At 42.8% G+C, this 17,545-nt stretch overlaps 1 protein-coding gene across 4 annotated transcripts in view; it reads left to right on the top strand.

Moving 5' to 3' along the window:
- pde1ca (phosphodiesterase 1C, calmodulin-dependent a) overlaps positions 1–17,545 on the top strand; it is a 169,584-nt gene that overhangs the window by 121,184 nt on the left and 30,855 nt on the right. For all 4 annotated transcript variants that reach the window (XM_029698701.1, XM_029698718.1, XM_029698726.1 and 1 more), the window contains 4 exons: positions 2,841–2,957; positions 3,414–3,554; positions 12,206–12,306; positions 12,775–12,903. In XM_029698701.1, the coding sequence (XP_029554561.1) occupies positions 2,841–2,957; positions 3,414–3,554; positions 12,206–12,306; positions 12,775–12,903 (488 nt within the window). The remainder of the gene's footprint in view (positions 1–2,840; positions 2,958–3,413; positions 3,555–12,205; positions 12,307–12,774; positions 12,904–17,545) is intronic.

The following is a 17,545-nucleotide window of genomic DNA, read 5'->3' as shown; positions in this document are numbered from 1 at the left end:
ATGACGTAATGACTCTTCATCTGCAGAGGGAGATGACCGAATTAGAGTTTTGTTTGATCTGTTTAATCTGGTGTGATGATAAAGTAGACCTCTCTCTCTTTCTCTGCTATCGTCACACACACACACACACACACACACATGCTTGCACGGACGCACACACACAGCACCTAACCATCTGGGTAACCCTAACCAGTTGCTCAGAGGTACAGAGAACAATTAGAGGTCAATAGTGTGTTTTGTTTTATGCACATCATAAATTATGACATATGTGTTCTCCCGTGGGGTTTGGGTTCAACACCCCGTTCCTACCCCATCAGTAAGATGAACTTAACTATCTCATGACATGCACTGTTTCTATTTCATAACTATACAAAACTGTACAACAACCGTTAACCTAAACCTTGAGAGGTCAGAATCCATACCAAACCAGGAAAAGCCTGTAAAATGAAAACCAGGACTCTGTGTCATAAACGTACTGGACCAACCCTGTACAGTTAGGACCAATGTGCTGATAGCATGGTGGATTGGCCATCTGGCAATTCTGGTAAATGCCAGATGGGCTGGAATTGTTTTGTTGTTGGGTGGGCTGATCGAAATTGACACACACACAAAAAATGTATCTGTTATACTAATCAGTGGGAAACGGCCAGCCCCCCTTCCCACAATGGGACAGCCTGGTTTTCTAAAAGAGTGAGCTGAGGTCACACAAACTCACATTCAAAGCAAAATGCGGCATCAGCAAAACTACCTGCTCAGACTCTGTCATTAGACAGTCAAAAAAAAGAAAGGGTGCCTATAAATGTAGAAAGAACAAAGTCTACATTGTCACCTCACTCAAAACTTCCTATTTTTTGGGTCGCTAAAACTATGATTTGGTGCATTATCCTTATGATTCCTGTAATGAAAGTGTCTGCCCTGCCCCTGTGCCTGCGCCCACCCATGCGCTCGAGAGAAAGATGTGTTCTGATCATATAACATTTCAAAATGCAATTGAGGGAAAAACACAGCCTTGGGAGCTTCGTCCCCTTGTCCCTGCCGAAGAGAGGAGGGTCTCAGCTTTATGTAGGCATTTTTTTTCTCAACACTCAATATTCAGCTCAATAGCAACTATGTATTTTACAACCAAGATATTTGATATGGCTTTGGGAAATGGAGTGCCGCGCCTGCAACTGCAACGTTTCTTGTTTGGAAATTTACATTTACTGTTGGATCAATACATCGGTATAAAATACAATTACATCTGTAGTCCTATTTTAACAGACTTGGAAGCGCGTGCAGTGATGTGGGCTGGTGTGGATAAAATGCCAGGACCAAACTCTTGTCCCAGGCCGCCCCTGGCTGGCATCAATCCTTACCGATGATGTGATATCATCATGCCTTACCTTATGAATCCTTCACTGGCTGGCTTGACTGTTATTAGATTTCTTCCAGCTATCTCACAAAGCCATTTTCTTCTTATTCTACTCTAAAACCGCTAAATAACACAGTGTTGAAATGAAAAGCTCTGTTTGCTACTTACCCCCGTTCCTTCTGTATTCAGCCTGCTGTCCTGATCCATCATTGGTTGAATCACACAGAGACTGGACAACTTGGCTTTGTCATCTTTGAGCCCGCTTTCTTCCTCTCTCTCTCTCTCTCTCTCTCTCTCTCTCTCTCTCTCTCTCTCAGTTCCTCTCTTTCTTTCTCCCTCTGTCTTTCTCGCTCGCTCCAGCCCATCCCTCTTTCTCTCTCCATCTCCATCTCTCTCTTTCAGTATGCCTGCAGGCTGTGTAAGCCAGTGGCGGGAGACAGAGATGGAGAGCAGGCAAAAACTTCCAATTTAAAGATTTAAATCTTTAATGTGTTGTAATTCAAATGGCCCCTGCCACAGACATGCCAGAAGAACTCCATAGAACGTTGTTGGAAAGAGAGAGAGAGGGAGGGATTGAGGGAGGGAGTTGTATAGAGAATGAGAGAGAGAGATGGGGGAGTGAGGGAGGGAGAGAGAGAGAATGGGGGAGAGAGAGAGAAAATGGGGAGTGATGGAAAGAGAGGGAGTGAGAGGCAATGGGGGATAGAAGGAGAGAGAGAGAATGGGGAGTGATGGAGAGAGAAAGGGGGAGTAAGGTAGAGAGAGAATGGGGAGTGATGGAGAGAGAAAGGGGGAGTAAGGTAGAGAGAGAATGGGGAGTGATGGAGAGAGAAAGGGGGAGTAAGGTAGAGAGAGAATGGGGAGTGATGGAGAGAGAAAGGGGGAGTAAGGTAGAGAGAGAATGGGGAGTGATGGAGAGAGAAAGGGGGAGTAAGGTAGAGAGAGAATGGGGAGTGATGGAGAGAGAAAGGGGGAGTAAGGTAGAGAGAGAATGGGGAGTGATGGAGAGAGAAAGGGGGAGTAAGGTAGAGAGAGAATGGGGAGTGATGGAGAGAGAAGGTAGAGAGAGAGAATAATCCTATTAATAACTCACCTTTAGCTGTACATGGGGATTCTGTTCTTGTTCGTTATTACTGAGGTTCATGTTTTGACTCCTAACAGCTTTAAATTCATGTAACATACTGTATCATCAAACAAACTAGAAATAACATCTGATGTAAAAACATGCCTAGTGCCCTCTGACCCTTAATGTATTTTGATTTAGGCTCTATGCTTTTCAAATGGTCATGCAGGCATTCAATAAGGTGCATTTATTGTGAAATAATACTTGAATATAGCAATATAAAGGAAAATAAAATGTATGAGATGCACACCATTTTCATTTTATCAGATACCCCTCCCTGATCCTCCTCAATTATTTGCTTTACAGACACATTCAGATTTGATTTAGTCTTTCAATACTTGTTCTGACAATGACTCCCTCTCGCAGCACGTGGACATGTGGTCTTTTGACGTGTTTGCCCTGAATGACGCGAGTGGGGACCACGCATTGAAATTCATATTCTACGAGCTGCTCACAAGATATGACCTCATCAATCGCTTCAAGGTAAGCTGATCAGAACAGGACCGCATCTCATTCTCTCCCACTCCCTTATCTACCCCCCTGTGGGCATTGATGAGTGACGTTCTTTTAATTCCATTGAATCAGAAGGTCTCAGAGGTTGTACGACTATCTGGACCTGCATCACAAGGATATCAAAGTCTGTGTTGATAAATGCATAGCAACAAATACCCATTTAACAATTTTTGCCCAGGGAGAAGGGAATCAATTGCTTAAATAAAAATGTTCTCTCCTCCTCCCCTTCATCTTCACTGATTGGAAAATACTTGGTTGAAGCTCATCATTAGGTTGGTCAACTATTTCAGATCGCTACAATGAAGGACAGGAGGCGATGAGAGGAAGGAACTTTTTAGCTGAGAAAAGCCAATCTGTGTAAGAGCCAGAATGAGAGATTTCCCTCAGGTCACTGGCTGAGCTCTGTTGTTTTCGTTTGTTGTTCAGATCCCTATCTCTGCCCTGGTGTCCTTTGTGGAAGCCTTGGAGGTGGGCTACAGCAAACATAAGAATCCCTACCATAACCTGATGCATGCTGCAGACGTCACTCAGACAGTACACTATCTATTATTGAAGACAGGCATGGTGGTAAGAGACATTTTATTTTCATTTGTGCGTCTGCTTGCTTTACGTGTGTGTGTGTGCATGTGTGTGTACGTGTGCCTCCTAAGGTGTGTGTGTCCACAGGAGGGTACCTGCAGTATTCTTGTTTGATTCAGTCAGTCAGCATCCACCGTCCTGCCTTCAGGCCATGTAGTAGAGTCAGTCAGTCAGCAGCCACCCTCCTGCCTCCAGGACATATCGTAGAGTCAGTCAGTAAGCAGCCACCCTCCTGCCTCCAGGCCATATCGTAGAGTCAGTCAGTCAGCAGCCACCCTCCTGCCTGCAGGCCATATCGTAGAGTCAGTCAGTCAGCAGCCACCCTCCTGCCTCCAGGCCATGTCGTAGAGTCAGTCAGTCAGCAGCCACCCTCCTGCCTCCAGGCCATGTCGTAGTTTCAGTCAGTCAGCAGCCACCCTCCTGCCTCCAGGCCATGTCGTAGTTTCAGTCAGTCAGCAGCCACCCTCCTGCCTCCAGGCCATGTCGTAGAGTCAGTCAGTCAGCAGCCACCCTCCTGCCTGCAGGCCATGTCGTAGAGTCAGTCAGTCAGCAGCCACCCTCCTGCCTCCAGGCCATGTCGTAAAGTCAGTCAGTCAGCAGCCACCCTCCTGCCTGCAGGCCATGTCGTAGAGTCAGTCAGTCAGCAGCCACCCTCCTGCCTGCAGGCCATGACTGTAGCGGTGCGTGGGTAAAATCACTGGGGAAGCCAAGCCAGGAAAGAAAAGCCATATTATAACCTTCAGTATGTGTTGAGATAATTGCATTGTTTGCTCTATAGCCTGTTAGTTCATGTCCCTTGCCACTGTGATATATGGGCCTAAGGCCGAGACAATAAGACAACACAATAAATTCAACCACACCTTTGTTTCATCACAAAACCGAAGAGCAACCTATGTCCGGTGAAGTCCACAGAGCATATTGCATGTAACTAACAGTTACATGACCTACAGCATGGTCAATCAAGTTAATCTTTCCAAAATGTTCGGACTACTAAACAGCTATTGATTTAGAACACTGGAGAGTTACTGCAAGTCACAAAGAAAACAGGGGCTGCATCCTCACCATTTTAACTTCAACATTTCAACGTAATTTAATAAGCTATGTGTGTGTGTGTGTGTGTGTGTGTGTGTGTGTGTGTGTGTGTGTGTGTGTGTGTGTGTGTGTGTGTGTGTGTGTGTGTGTGTGTGTGTGTGTGTGTGTGTAGAAAAAAAACATGTTGGCTCACCCTACTTGTAGAGAAGCGCCAACGCCATCCTCCTCTCTTTCATGTTGCTGAAACGGTCTATGACTCTGTCATACAGTGCACGCTTTTAGTTTTTGTTGTCCTGAATCAAATCAAATGTATTTATAAGGTCATTTTTACATCAGCAGGGGTGGCCAGTCCTCTTCTGGCTGTGCCGGGTGGAGATTATAAGAGTACATGGCCCTTAAGGCCAGATCATTGGCTACTTGGCTAAAATGCTTACTCACTAGCCTAGCTTCCTTTCATGGGTAACGATTAGCCAGCTACAGCCTAATACATCTAGCTAAATATTGAACTTCCATCCTCTCAGGCCAGAGGCACAATGTATGAATTTATGGCTGGATCAGAATTGGCACCCTAATTATTGGCCAGTATGGAGAATTAAGTAAACCCCTCCCCCATGGACCCCCCCCCCCCCCACCATCCACTCTGACCTCATCCCGATCTCTCTCTCTCCTCTCTTTTACCCGCCTATCTCTTTTTCTCTCTCATCCCCATCTCCGCCGTCTCTCTCTCTAAATGCTCTCCCTCTACCTCCTCTCTCTCTCTCAATTCCATTCAATGTAACAAGTGAAGTAGATAATAGACAAAGGTGAAATAAACAATAAAAATGAACAGTAAACATTACACTCATAAAAGTTCCAAAGGAATAGAGACATTTCAAATGTCATATTATGGCTATATACAGTGTTGTAATGATATGCAAATAGTTAAAATACAAAAGGGAAAATAAATAAACATAAATATCAGTTGCATTTACAATGGTGGTTGTTCTTCACTGGTTTCCTTTTTTCTTGTTGCAACAAGTCAAAAATATTGCTGCTGTGATTGCACACTGTGGTATTTCACCCAATAGATATGAGAGTTTATGAAAATTGGAATTGTTTTTGAATTCTTTGTGGGCCTGTGTAATCTGAGGGAAATTTGAATCTCTAATATGGTCATACATTTGCCAGGAGGTTAGGAAGTGCATCTCAATTTCCCCTTATATTTGTGGGCAATGTGCACATAGCCTGTCTTCTCTTGAGAGCCAGGTCTGCCTACGGCGGCCTCTCTCAATAGCAAGGCTATGCTTACTGAACCTGTACATAGTCAAAGCTTTCCTTAATTTTGGGTCAGTCACAGTGGTCAGGTATTCTGCCACTGTGTACTCTCTGTTTAGCGCCAAATAGCATTCTTGTTTGCTTAGTTTTTTTGTTAATTATTTCCAATTTGTCAAATAATTATCTTTTCTCATGATTTGGTTGGGTCTAAGTGTGTTGCTTTCCTGGGGCTCTGTGGGGTCTGTTTGTGTTTGTGAACAGAGCCCCAGGACCAGCTTGCTTAGGGGGCTCTTCTCCAGGTTTATTTCTCTGTAGGTGATGGCTTTGTTATGGAAGGTTTGCGAATTGTTTCTTTTTAGGTGGTTGTAGAATTTAACAGCTCTTTTCGGGATTTTGATAATTAGCGGGTATCGGCCTAATTCTGCTTTGCATGCATTATTTTGTGTTTTACGTAGTACACTGAGGATATTTTTGCAGTCACAATTTAGTGTTTGTCCTATTTTGTGAATTCTTGGTTGGTGAGCGGACTCCAGATCTCACAACAATAAAGGGAAATTGGTTCTATAACTGATTCAAGTATTTTTAGCCAGATCCTAATAGGTGTGTCACATTTTATGTTCCTTTTTATGGCCCTTCTTGCCTTGTCTCCCAGATTGTTCACAGCTTTGTGGAAGTTACCTGTGGCGCTGATGTTTAGGCTCAAGCTGCATCCCTGTCTCACCCCACATCCCTGTGGAAAAAAATGGTTTATTGTTTGCCAATTTGAACCGCACACTTGTTGTTGGTGTACATGTATTTTTTATAATGCCGTATGTTTTTTCCCAACACTGCTTTTCATCCATTTTTATAGCAGAACCTCATGCCAAATTGAGTTTAAAAAAAACATTTGAAATCAACAAAGCATGAGAAGACTTTGCCTTTGTTTTGGTTTGTTTGTTTGTTAATTAGGGTGTACAGGGTGAAAACGTGGTCTGTCGTACGGTAATTTGGTAAAAATCAAATTTGACATTTGCTCAGTACATTGTTTTCACTGAGGAAATGTAAGAGTCTGCTGTTAATGGTAATGCAGAGGATTTTACTAAGGTTGCTGTTGACACATCCTACGGTAGTTATTGGGGTCAAATTTGTCTCCACTTTTGTGGATTGGGGTGATCTGTCCTTGGTTCCAAATACTGGGGAAGATGCCAGAGATGAGGATGATGTTAAAAAGTTTAAGTATAGCCAATTGGAATTTGTGTCTGCATATTTTATCAAAAAAATGTAGGATACCATCAACACCACAGGCCTTTTTGGGTTGGAGGGTTTGTATTTTGTCCTGTAGTTCATTTAATGTAATTGTAGAATCCAGTAGGATCTGGTAGTCTTTAATAGTTCATTCTAAGACTTGTATTTTATCATGTATATGTTTTTGCTGTTTGTTCTTTGTTATAGGGCCAAAAAGATTGGAGAATTGGTTTATCCATATATCTCCGTTTTGGATAATAACTCTTCGTGTTGTTGTTTGTTTAGTGTGTTTCAAATTTCCCAGAAGTGGTTACATTTTATGGATTCTTCAATTACATTGAGCTGATATCTGACGTGCTGTTACTTCTTTTTCTGTAGTGTGTTTCTGTATTGTTTTAGTGATTCACCATAGTGAAGCTGTAGGCTCAGGTTTTCTGGATCTCTATGATTTTGGTTGGATCGGTTTCTCAATTTCTTTCTTAGGTTTTTGCATTCTTCATCAAACCATTTGTCATTGTTGTTAATTTTCCTAGGCTGTCTGCTTTTTAAATTTGATAGGGAAGCTGAGAGGCAAATATACTGCGATGTTTACACCTTTACTATTACAGTGAAATGTTTTGTCCAGGAAGTTGTTGCTTTCTCTCTCCCCGCCTCGTTCTCTCTCTGACCTCATGATATGCTCCCCACTGAGACTTCATTGATCCTGGTCCTGAGTTAATCTCTCCTGACTGTTGGGTATTCATTTGTGTCACCTCCCTGCTACCCGGTCATTAACCACCCAGTGATATGTAACTGTTTAATGGTCTTTCGGATGATTCATGGCTGATGATGTGTGAATGATGATGTGAGGGGCAAGGGTTATGATCTGTGAAAGATGTCATAGTCACCCTTGTAGCGGTTGGATTCCCATTGGTTTGATTCCAAATGTGCCGCTTACACATTGCCCCATTGGATCCTCATTGGTCCAATCAATGTGCTGGCAAAAGCATATTTGTTTTTTAGTATGTCCCCACTCAGGGGTGGCATAGATTTGGTCCCAAATGGTGCCCTATTCCTTACATACTGTAGTGCAATACTTTTAACCAGAGCCCTATGTGCCCTTGTAAAAAGTAGTGCACTACAAAGGGAATAGGGTGTCATTTGGGAAGAAGCCATAGCCTGGCTCGGTGCCCGAAATGACAGCTTGGTTTTTGGAGCTCTCTCTCTGACACCTTTAAATCCACAGGAAAGCCTGTAAAACTGTCAGCAGGGTTTATGAGGTGCTGGAATCATCACTGTTATCAAAATGTGGATGCAGCACATTCATAATAACCATAAAGCCGCTGTCTCTGTCATAAACTCATTTCAAATTGCCAACAAATGCCGTAAAATAAATTTTACTGCATAGAGCCTGCATATTAAGACATGAAATCATGTAAAAGCAAATGTGAGTTAATAAAGCTATGAAGGACAGTGTAAAAAGAGAAGAGTAATTGTAGTTTACAAAAAGGATAAAGGGGCAATCAGCAGTTGCTACATCATTTTTTACTTTAATATATACTTATTGATTATTGAAGATTATAACTTAAAAATGTACCCCGTCAAAATCCAAAATCGAAGTTTGTTTTACTCCAATGTTTGTTAGCAAAGTAAATGTAAACAAACACTATATAGCCTCAAAGCATGGTTAACAGTAGAACCGCTGGGCCTCAGAGGGACCCCCCTTCAAGCTAAGGAGCAGTCATTCTGACTGCAACATTCTAACAGTGGAATTAATACATTTCATATATGCTATCCTTCAAATAATTATTTGGTTGTGTTCATGAAGGTGTTAGGTAACATTAGAATGCATTTTCTTTTCATTTCAAATAACAATAGCATTTTCATTAGTCTATGTTACTGTAGGCTGTATGTAAAATAAAATAAAAACACAAAAATGAAACTGTTGAATAAATAGTATTTGTGGAGTGCCTTTGTTACAACTATGAAACAGAAACCACATGTGTTGGAACATGATAACAGCTTCTTTTTATATCATTTAATGTTTTTTACAAAATACCCGAACCACAAAGACCCATGCTAGGTCAGCAAAATGCGTGGTCAAATGATGAAAACAGTAGCCTAAACATCATTATAAGGGTCAAGTGTGCTTGATAAATAGTTCAAATCAGCCCAAATGATATTATAATGAACATAAGTTTCGATATGACAGCTTGTGCTTAAATGGTCTGTGTTTACACGCAATGGCATTAGTTGGATTTCATTTAGCAGTTATCCCTTGTCCTAACAGTCGACACAAATCTTTGACACTTCCACTTTCTTGACACACTTGAAACAAACACATCGCTTGCAGGTGACACGGGTGTCTTGGTTTCTGTTCTTTCTGCATCTTGCCTCACGCAAAGGCTCGCGTGGAATCTTTGAATCTTTGTTGCTGCCTTGGCGCTCATATATCTCTCATGTAGCCCGAATGCTAGGCTCATGTTGAAGTCTTTCCTGGGCATGGTGCTGTTCATGAACTGCTTAAACAGCTTGTTATCAACATGTGTGTTGATAACAGCTAAATCAAGCATGTTGTAGAACGCCGCAACAGGCCAGCGTGCCATCTGATCCAAAACATCCACACCTACTTATGAAACAAAATAGAGTAGAAAACATGATGATTATTTTCCCATAGGAAAAACAACACGTGTTATACAGAAGAGCATAATGCATTTCAACAGTTTATCTACAGCATATTGGCCTATGATGATGCATATTATGTAATATTGCCATACCTTTGGTTGTAGTGCAAAATATGATTCGTTTTTCTCTTTATTGTGTCCCTGTCGATGGCAATTGTCGGATGCATGGTGATCATGACAGAAACATTCTTTCTTGCTTTGCATTGGTATAGTGTGAGTGTTGTCTTGTCATTCTTCACCGCCGTTTTAGGGGTACAACGGCTGTGCAGGTGCCTTATTTTGAAGAGGGAGCTCCCGTCTCGCTTTGTTCATGGTGGCGACTAGGCTTGTTTTTATTTGCTACATGACAGTGAAGTGAAGAAGTTGTCCCTGGTGACATTTCTCCCCTTGCCAACGTAAGGTTCCACAAGCCTCATCACCACATTCTCCAACACTCGCTCACCTGCTGTCCGATCTGTCTCACTGTTTCATTTGGTGATGGCGCAACGTGCAGTTCTGGCTTTTTTAGCCTTTAGGCTGAGGCTCAGAATCAGAAGAATAATCATCATGTTATGATGAATTTCTTCCCCGCCATCTGAGTCGTTTTCATTCAGCTATTGTAGCAGCGCTAACGCAGCATGTGCATCCATTCATCTTGGTCTTCTTACCATTGTAAATTATGCATGCTCTCACTGTAGGTTGAAGTAGGTTGAAGTAGACTGATAAGACTGCTTGGATTTGGTGGACTGATATAGGGTACATACCATTTTGAGATTATAATTTGAATATACCAATACAATAGAATGGCCCACCCTTTTCTTCATTCATAATTGGTGATTACATAATTATGGATTCTCCGCTTCTCCTCGCTCATCAACTCACCCATTCTCCCCCTTTCTCCCCATCATACTTTACTTCATTTATTTCATCTGTTTTTTTATGTGTGAAATTCGTTTGGGTATAGTCTAGGTTCCGTTTCTAGGTAATTATCAGGGTGATTAAGAACCGGTCACTTTTGGGAGAATGAGCGAAGCAGGCCCTACTGTCTGTAGAAGGGACAAAGGGGAAAACCATTCACATAACGACATGCCTTCCTAAAACTGGTTTTAACTTCAGTTCTGTTTATAATATTACGATTCTAATGAGGGCAGGGTGTTATATAGACTTATTCTGGAAAAGTCAAGGTTGGAGGGGCTTGATAAATACATTAATTAATGAGCAGTCAAAATGACTGCTTTAGCAGTTCTAGTTTAAAACTATTATTTGGATATTTTAGATGGTCAGTCCTTGCATCTATAGCTCTGTCTATGGGAAAATCTAAATGACATACTCCTTTCATCCTCTCTCCTCCTCTTCTTTTGAAAACCCATTGGAGGAGAAGATCAAAGGGGAGGGACCTCTGGCTTTCTCATCTAATGGGTTTTGAGAAGGAGACGAGGAGAGAGGAAGCAAGGAGTTTGCAATTGAGATCTTCCTTATGAATCTGAGAGTGACTACAATTCTCCAGCCCATCCCTAACCTTTTTTTTTTTAAATCTATTTCATCACAGAAATATAACAACATTACTGCTACTGTTACTTCTGTACAACAGACATTTTGGAGTAATGGAAACAGTCAGGGAGAGAACCAAATCTAATATTCTTCTTGTATTACAGAACCAGGACAGCCTAGCAGAAAATGTTGCTTTGTGGGAAGGGAACTTTAATAAGTACTCAATTTAATTTACGACATTAGATATCAAATAATGTCTCTCAGAGGAGGCTGGTGGGAGGAGCTATAGGAGGATAGGCTCATTGTAATGGCAGGAATGGAATTAATGGAACAGAGTCAAACGTGGTTTCTATATGTTTGATGTGTTTGATACCGTTCCATTTATTCCATTCCTGCCATTACAATGAGCCTGTCCTCCTATAGCTCCTCCCACCAGCCTCCTCTGATGTCTCTCTATGCAAACATATTCAATATTCAATTAAAGGGATACTTTGGGATTTTGGCAATGATGTCCTTTATCTACTTCCCAAGTGTCAGATGAACCAGTGGATACCATTGCTATACCTCTGTGTCCAGTATGAAGGAAGTTAGAGGTAGTTTCGCAAGCCAATGTTAAGTAACGTTAGCGCAATGACTGGATGTCTATGAGTAACTGCTAGCATGCTAGTAAACACCCACAGACTTCCAGTCATTGCGCTAATTGCCAAATCCTGAAGTATCCCTTCAAAGAGTCAAAACTGTTTTGTCTGGTTTTATGTATTGACTGGGGGAAGATTGTGAAGCTTACATAGATTTGTTTTTCTAAGGTGTGTGGCAAGCAGGCGACGTGAACATGTCACTTATGATTAACGTTACAATGCATCAGCATCAGCTTCTGAAATGTTTTTCCTCGAGTTGTTTGTTCTCCTCTAAATTGCCTCTATCACCTCTTGTGTTCCTCGTTCTACAAATTGTATTCTCTCTCTCTCTCTCTCTCTCTCTCTCTCTCGTCTCTAGAACTGGCTGACTGAACTGGAGATCTTTGCCATGATCTTTGCTGCTGCGGTCCATGATTACGAACACACAGGGACCACTAACAACTTCCATATCCAGACCAGGTAATATACTATGACAGCCGTAACACAGGCAGAAAAATATCACTCAGTAAGGGGAGAGAAAACAGGCTGGGGCAGCGAAACAGGGATGGGAACTCATTGTTATGCATTTAGAGAGGGGATGATTAAAAACCGTGAATGGCAGTTCTATTCTAATTCCTCCTCTGCCTCGTGACGGCAACCATTGTTGAGCCTAATCCTCAAAGCACAACAAGTTCTAATTAATCGCAAAACTCTCTGACATTTCTTTAGGTATGAGTTTTATTGCAAAACAGGTCAATATAAGCTACAGTGTATGTAAACTGCATGAAGTACCATATAGATCAACTCAAATGTGATGATAATAAACCATGTATTGGATTAGAGCAGGGGCTTTATATTTACCACATTGAAATATAATTACTAGAACGGACTTTCCCTTCTAATCAAACTATTTCTATGGTTTACCCTCTCCTAACTGTGTTGTCTCAGGTCAGGCACGGCCATCTTGTATAATGACCGTGCAGTTCTGGAGAACCACCATGTGAGTGCTGCCTACCGCCTCCTACAGGACGATGACGAGATGAACATCCTCCTCAACCTGTCCAAAGACGACTGGAGGTAGGCAAGACTCAGAGAGTTCTGGGTCCTGGTGGTAGCAAGGCCGTGCACAGACCTTTTGGGTGGCATGTGCTCAACAACAACAAAAAAGGGCACCCCCCCTAAACAACTCCCACAACCGCGGTCAGAGACTTGTTGAGCAATTATTAGTTTGATTATTTCATTACATAAAAGCAATTGGCAAAATAGATGCTTTTGTTGTATAATTTGCTAAGATTTGGTTAACATGCTTTATGTGTGTCATTGAGAAGAGGGTAAAGCAGCACAATCTGATGAGTGACGTATTTTGCAAAACTATTTTGGACTACAATAAAGGCTGCCCTTATTAACAATAACCAACAGAATTCCAGTCAAAATAGAAGATTATAAGAAATACTGTAGCCTATCATTGCTATTTCCAACCCAACACCATTTGTTGCCTCTATCATGTATATCCTATACTGTCTGAAGATTTGATCCAGTGGAAGAAGTTTAGAGGAGCCGGGAGGTTGGAGGTCACTTCAGGAATACATATTCTGCTCTACACTATCCCTAAATAGGACAGTAATGAGAGCAAAGGAATAGAATATTGTGAGAAATACTGTAGCCAACAATTACTATACCCTATATTGCTTTACTATAGCCTACCATTCTCTAAATAAGCCAGTAAAGTGAGCATGGTGATCACTGATGATGACTGATAGTGTTCTTAGCTAGCAGACTAATTAGGCTACCATATGCTACAGTTAACAAAATGGCTAGCTAGCTAGATTACTAGATTAGCCATTTTCTTTTTACAGATTGTGATTTATCACCAATGCTCTTAAATAATAACTTCATAATCTAATATCCCTAATCTTATAACTTCATAGTATAATTTCATAATTGTGTCATTTAAAAGTAATTGCATATTTCATAGTAACTCTATAGTCATGTGACACAGATCTATTAGCTACATGCTTTGCTTAACATAATTAAAATATGTATTTTGTTTGCAAATAATTTATTGTCATAAACATTATGATGACGATGAACATACATATATTCATGATATATGGCTGACTGGCAAGTGGCTTGTGTGGTTATTTTAGTACGCTATCATTATATGGTGGCTAGCTAGCTATAGACTACCTGTGTTGCTCCTTCCCTCCCTGACACATCTATCCCAGCTGAAGGGATGGAGTTGAGTCTGAGGGTCGGTGATGCAGCCTCTTCTCTCTTTCTGTGTCTCTGCTGCACGTAAGCCTATCAGCCAACCAGACTGGATTTGATTATGTAAATCAGCATGTTAGCAGGTCACTCACGTTGTTAAACTGCTCAATTATGCTGCTGTGGCAGTGGTATTGATATTCAAACTAGCTAGCTACACTCGTAGAAAAAAATGTTCCAAAAATGTTCTTTGGCTGTCCCCTTTTGTACTCTTTTGGGCTCCATGTAGAACCCTTTACACAGAGGGTTCTACATGGAACCCAAAAGGGTTCTACCTGGAACGAAAAGGGTTCTATCTCGAACCAAAAAGGGTTCTTCAAAAGGTTCTCCTATGAGGACGGCCGAAGAACCCTTTTAGGTTCTAAGAGTGTAGCTAGCTATACACTGAACTGGACCGGTGACCACAGGGGGCCAATTTAATGACGACTTTCAGGCAGCGGGTTCAGATCAGAAAAACAACGACAAAATTGTTTTGGGGAAATTATATCAACATACAAAAGAGCACTTTGGAGACTGGAAGTGCAAAGGGGCAGGTGCTCTGCACAGGTAGAGCATTATCTGTGTACGTGCCTGGGTGGTTGAGATGGTGTTGACCACAGACATGGCCTGCTTCTCTCTCTAACCTACCTCTAACCTGTCTGTCCACTCCTCTCTCTAACCTACCTCTAACCTGTCTGTCCACTCCTCTCTCTAACCTACCTCTAACCTGTCTGTCCACTCCTCTCTCTAACCTACCTCTAACCTGTCTGTCCACTCCTCTCTCTAACCTACCTCTAACCTGTCTGTCTGCTTCTCTCTCTAACCTACCTCTAACCTGTCTGTCCACTCCTCTCTCTAACCTACCTCTAACCTGTCTGTCCGCTCCTCTCTCTAACCTACCTCTAACCTGTCTGTCTGCTTCTCTCTCTAACCTACCTCTAACCTGTCTGTCTGCTTCTCTCTCTAACCTACCTCTAACCTGTCTGTATACTCCTCTCTCTAACCTACCTCTAACCTGTCTGTCTACTTCTCTCTCTAACCTACCTCTAACCTGTCTGTCTGCTTCTCTCTCTAACCTACCTCTAACCTGTCTGTCCACTCCTCTCTCTAACCTACCTCTAACCTGTCTGTCTGCTTCTCTCTCTAACCTACCTCTAACCTGTCTGTCCACTCCTCTCTCTAACCTACCTCTAACCTGTCTGTCCGCTCCTCTCTCTAACCTACCTCTAACCTGTCTGTCTGCTCCTCTCTCTAACCTACCTCTAAGCTGTCTGTCTGTCCACTCCTCTCTCTAACCTACCTCTAACCTGTCTGTCCACTCCTCTCTCTAACCTACCTCTAACCTGTCTGTCCACTCCTCTCTCTAACCTACCTCTAATCTGTCTGTCTCCTCCTCTCTCTAACCTACCTCTAAGCTGTCTGTCTGTCCACTCCTCTCTCTAACCTACCTCTAACCTGTCTGTCTGCTTCTCTCTCTAACCTACCTCTAACCTGTCTGTCTACTCCTCTCTCTAACCTACCTCTAACCTGTCTGTCCACTCCTCTCTCTAACCTACCTCTAACCTGTCTGTCTACTCCTCTCTCTAACCTACCTCTAACCTGTCTGTCCACTCCTCTCTCTAACCTACCTCTAACCTGTCTGTCTACTCCTCTCTCTAACCTACCTCTAACCTGTCTGTCCACTCCTCTCTCTAACCTACCTCTAACCTGTCTGTCTGCTCCTCTCTCTAACCTACCTCTAACCTGTCTGTCTACTCCTCTCTCTAACCTACCTCTAACCTGTCTGTCCACTCCTCTCTCTAACCTACCTCTAACCTGTCTGTCTGCTTCTCTCTCTAACCTACCTCTAACCTGTCTGTCCACTCCTCTCTCTAACCTACCTCTAACCTGTCTGTCTACTCCTCTCTCTAACCTACCTCTAACCTGTCTGTCCACTCCTCTCTCTAACCTACCTCTAACCTGTCTGTCTGCTTCTCTCTCTAAACTACCTCTACCCTGTCTGTCCACTCCTCTCTCTAACCTACCTCTAACCTGTCTGTCTGCTTCTCTCTCTAAGCTACCTCTAACCTGTCTGTCCACTCCTCTCTCTAACCTACCTCTAACCTGTCTGTCTACTCCTCTCTCTAACCTACCTCTAACCTGTCTGTCCACTCCTCTCTCTAACCTACCTCTAACCTGTCTGTCTGCTCCTCTCTCTAACCTACCTCTAACCTGTCTGTCTGCTCCTCTCTCTAACCTACCTCTAACCTGTCTGTCCACTCCTCTCTCTAACCTACCTCTAACCTGTCTGTCCACTCCTCTCTCTAACCTACCTCTAACCTGTCTGTCTGCTCCTCTCTCTAACCTACCTCTAACCTGTCTGTCTGCTCCTCTCTCTAACCTACCTCTAACCTGTCTGTCCACTCCTCTCTCTAACCTACCTCTAACCTGTCTGTCCACTCCTCTCTCTAACCTACCTCTAACCTGTCTGTCTGCTTCTCTCTCTAACCTACCTCTAACCTGTCTGTCCACTCCTCTCTCTAACCTACCTCTAAGCTGTCTGTCCATTCCTCTCTCTAACCTACCTCTAACCTGTCTGTCTGCTCCTCTCTCTAACCTACCTCTAAGCTGTCTGTCTGTCCACTCCTCTCTCTAACCTACCTCTAACCTGTCTGTCCACTCCTCTCTCTAACCTACCTCTAACCTGTCTGTCTGCTCCTCTCTCTAACCTACCTCTAAGCTGTCTGTCTGTCCACTCCTCTCTCTAACCTACCTCTAACCTGTCTGTCCACTCCTCTCTCTAACCTACCTCTAACCTGTCTGTCTACTCCTCTCTCTAACCTACCTCTAACCTGTCTGTCTGCTCCTCTCTCTAACCTACCTCTAAGCTGTCTGTCTGTCCACTCCTCTCTCTAACCTACCTCTAACCTGTCTGTCCACTCCTCTCTCTAACCTACCTCTAACCTGTCTGTCCACTCCTCTCTCTAACCTACCTCTAACCTGTCTGTCTGCTCCTCTCTCTAACCTACCTCTAAGCTGTCTGTCTGTCCACTCCTCTCTCTAACCTACCTCTAACCTGTCTGTCCACTCCTCTCTCTAACCTACCTCTAACCTGTCTGTCTACTCCTCTCTCTAACCTACCTCTAAGCTGTCTGTCCACTCCTCTCTCTAACCCAGCTCTAATCTGTCTGTCTGCTCCTCTCTCTAACCTACCTCTAAGCTGTCTGTCTGTCCACTCCTCTCTCTAACCTACCTCTAATCTGTCTGTCTCCTCCTCTCTCTAACCTACCTCTAAGCTGTCTGTCTGTCCACTCCTCTCTCTAACCTACCTCTAACATGTCTGTCTGTCCACTCCTCTCTCTAAGCTACCTCTAATCTGTCTGTCTGCTCTTCTCTATATCCTACCTCTAAGCTGTCTGTCTCTCCACTCCTCTCTCTAACTTACCTCTAACCTGCCTGTCTGCTCCTCTCTCTAACCTACATCTAACCTGTCTGT

Source organism: Salmo trutta, chromosome 2 (genome assembly GCF_901001165.1).
Source record: "Salmo trutta chromosome 2, fSalTru1.1, whole genome shotgun sequence".
Taxonomy (NCBI): Eukaryota; Metazoa; Chordata; class Actinopteri; order Salmoniformes; family Salmonidae; genus Salmo; species Salmo trutta.
The sequence above is the reverse complement of the archived record's forward strand: the minus strand, read 5'-3'. Positions and strand labels throughout refer to the sequence as shown.